The 2,858-nt window shown below is 52.6% G+C and overlaps 1 protein-coding gene across 1 annotated transcript; it reads left to right on the top strand.

The window, feature by feature from the left end:
* Positions 1-412: 412 nt before the first annotated feature.
* Z518_11198 (uncharacterized protein) lies at positions 413-1,705 on the top strand (the record flags this gene model as incomplete). Its single annotated transcript, XM_013411142.1, has 1 exon — positions 413-1,705. The coding sequence occupies one exon, from the start codon at positions 413-415 to the stop codon at positions 1,703-1,705; it is 1,293 nt and encodes a 430-aa protein (XP_013266596.1).
* Between the last annotated feature and the right edge of the window lie 1,153 nt (positions 1,706-2,858).

Genomic DNA, 2,858 nt, shown 5'->3' with positions numbered 1-2,858 from the left:
AATCAGGCTGCTGTACGTACTTATGGTGACAAGATGACGCGCATCCTCGTCGGCCAGGCACACCGCGACCTAGCTGCTGGAACGAAACGCACTACATGCCGCATCGTAAAGGGACTTGGCTTAGAGAATCAGACTGTGGTTTGCACGGCATTCTGCCCAGAGCATCCAATTTTACCAATGCTGGTGACGGGTTCTGAAACTCGGGACATATACTGTAGAAAGCCCGAGCCTGCGACCTGAGCACCCGACGCCCGACGCCCGAGCGCCCGAGCGCCCGAAACAGCTGTGCTTGCTATATCTGCAGGGTTATCTAGGCTCCCACCTTCCAAACCTGAAGCTCTCCTTCGAGGTATAAATATGGCGTGATGCTGTACTTTCTCGGTGACGCCACAACTCACACCTTTGAAATATCATGGGACAACTTAAAGTTCTTGTCGTCGGCGCAGGCATTGCCGGCAATGCGCTAGCCTTCTGGCTCTCCAAGCTCGGCCACGCTGTCACGATCATCGAGCGACACCACTGCCTCCGGACCAACGGACTACAACTCGACCTTCGAGGCAATGGCATCGAGGTGATGCGGCGCATGGGTCTCGAACAGGCTGTTCGTGCAAAGTGCGTGCCCGAAGACGGCATGGAGCTGGTGGACAGCTCGGGCCGGCGGCGGGCGTTCTTTGCCGCGAATAAGTCGGGCAAGGGGGCCCAGAGCGTTTCCAGCGAGTTTGAGATCATGAGGAAGGACCTCTGCGTGATTCTGCACGATGCTGCTGAGAAGTTCGGAGCGAAGTATGTTTTTGGAACGACGGTGGAGAGCTTCCAGTGGACGGGCAATAGTGTAGAGGCCAGCTTTGCAGATGGCAAGAAGGAAATCTTTGACCTTATGGTCGGCTGTGATGGCCAGGGGTCGCGCATTCGAAGGCTGATGCTCGGTGATGGATCTGCCGGTCAAGCCCAGGACCCGATTGTGACGCTCGGTGAGCGCATAGCATACTATACAATCCCTCGTCCGGCGAAGCAAGAAGGCGCATACATCGCCACCACGTACCTGATGCCAGAGAAGCGGTTCGTGATAACGCGGCGTCACAACCTCCAGGAAATGCAGGTGTATCTGAGATGTGAGGCGCACTCTGGACCAATGGAGGGTGTCAAAAGAGGGGACGTCAAGGCGGAGAAGGAGGCGTTCGCGAAAATGTTTGAAAGCAGCGGGTGGGAGACCGATGACTTGGTTAAGGCTCTCAAGGAGGGCGGCGAGGATTTCTATTGCCAGTATTCGAGCCTGGTCAGGATGGATAGCTGGTCACGCGGCTGTGTGACGCTCGTGGGCGATGCTGGATATTGTTGCCCACCGGATGGGTTTGGGACCAGTGTGGCGCTGATCGGCGCTTATATTCTAGCTGGCGAGATTCAGCGGTGCTGTCCTGCAAAGGGTGAAAGTGGTGGCAACGATGCGGACAACGGAGTGCAGGCTGCGCTTCAGGGATACGAACAGAGATTCCAGCCTTACATGAAGCGGATACAAGCAAAATACTCGACCGAGCCAAGTTCATTCGACAAGATTCCGTGGACGCCGCTCACTGTTGGCATTTTCTACCGTCTCGCGGGGATAGTTTCATTCTTGAAGTTGGACAGAATTGCTTCTCGCTTGATGCCCTTGGAGAATACCCACGGTTGGAAATTACCGGAGTACCCGCAGATGATCAAAGGTTAGATGTTTCTGCACGAGATGAAAGTCCCACTTAAGTCCACCCATCGAACCTTTGACTCAACCTCCTCTTGACCCACGCCTTTTTGCAACCCCCCAACAACGCGTGCTCGCACTCAACCAATTCACACTCTCCAATGGCGTCCAACAAGGAGATACGACTCCAGCAAGCTATCGATGCCGTACGAAATGACCGATACGTCTCAGTCCGCGCAGCTGCGGCAGCATACGATGTCGACCGAAAGACCCCTTGGCCCCCGATTGCAAGGTGGCCTTTCAGCCACTCTTGCTCAAGAAACCACAACAGCTTTTGTCAAACGAACAGGAAAAACGGTAGTACTCTCGGTAAACGTCACATTTCCCATCTTCGTCCTCTCAAGACCCGACTTAACATTGTTGAAACACGCCATAGTTCGGAGCAGGGACACGTACTTGCATCGGAAAGAATTTTAGCCTTCTGGAAATCACAAAGCTCATTCCTCAACTATATCGGCGGTACGATTTTATACTGGCAGAGCCGTCGAAGGATTGGGAACTGGACACCGTTTGGTTTGTGAAGCAAAAATTCAACTGCCTTGTCAATTTCACAGACGATAAGACGTCCATCACGAATGTATGAATGGTTGGAGATCTCCTTGATAGCATAGTCCATTCCTTCAACAAGGCATTTTCAATGCAAATGTTCATCACGCTCGTTGCCGGATCGACCTGAAGTAGACTATCATGATGCCGCTTTAATCGAAGAATATTCTCTTACCGAAATAAGTTTAGCTCATTTAGGCTCGGTTGCCCTTCCTTGTTTTGGCAGCACTAGATATACCAGAACTAGAACCACTTTCGTACCACCTACAGCGGCAGCCTGAAGCCCGGAGATGTTGGCCAGTCACGTGACTTTTTGCCTTGGCAACGTCACGTGAGGCTGTTTGGCTTGGCAACTTGCGCCCTTCTTTTCGTCTTGCTCTCTCTTAGATAGAACAACAACAACACATTCCTTCTCTAGACTCCACAGTCTATCAGGAGAGACGAATGTCAAGGCAAGGCAGGGATTGGAGAACCATATGGGAAGAATAATCACGTGACAGGGCTGGTTCCCAATAGGCCGAATGGCGGGCGCGGACGTAAGAACAATCAATCAAACCATTTTTGCCCACTTTTGATC

This window comes from Rhinocladiella mackenziei (genome assembly GCF_000835555.1).
Source record: "Rhinocladiella mackenziei CBS 650.93 unplaced genomic scaffold supercont1.12, whole genome shotgun sequence".
In the NCBI taxonomy this organism is placed as follows: domain Eukaryota; kingdom Fungi; phylum Ascomycota; class Eurotiomycetes; order Chaetothyriales; family Herpotrichiellaceae; genus Rhinocladiella; species Rhinocladiella mackenziei.
This window is presented reverse-complemented; position numbering and strand designations above follow the sequence as displayed.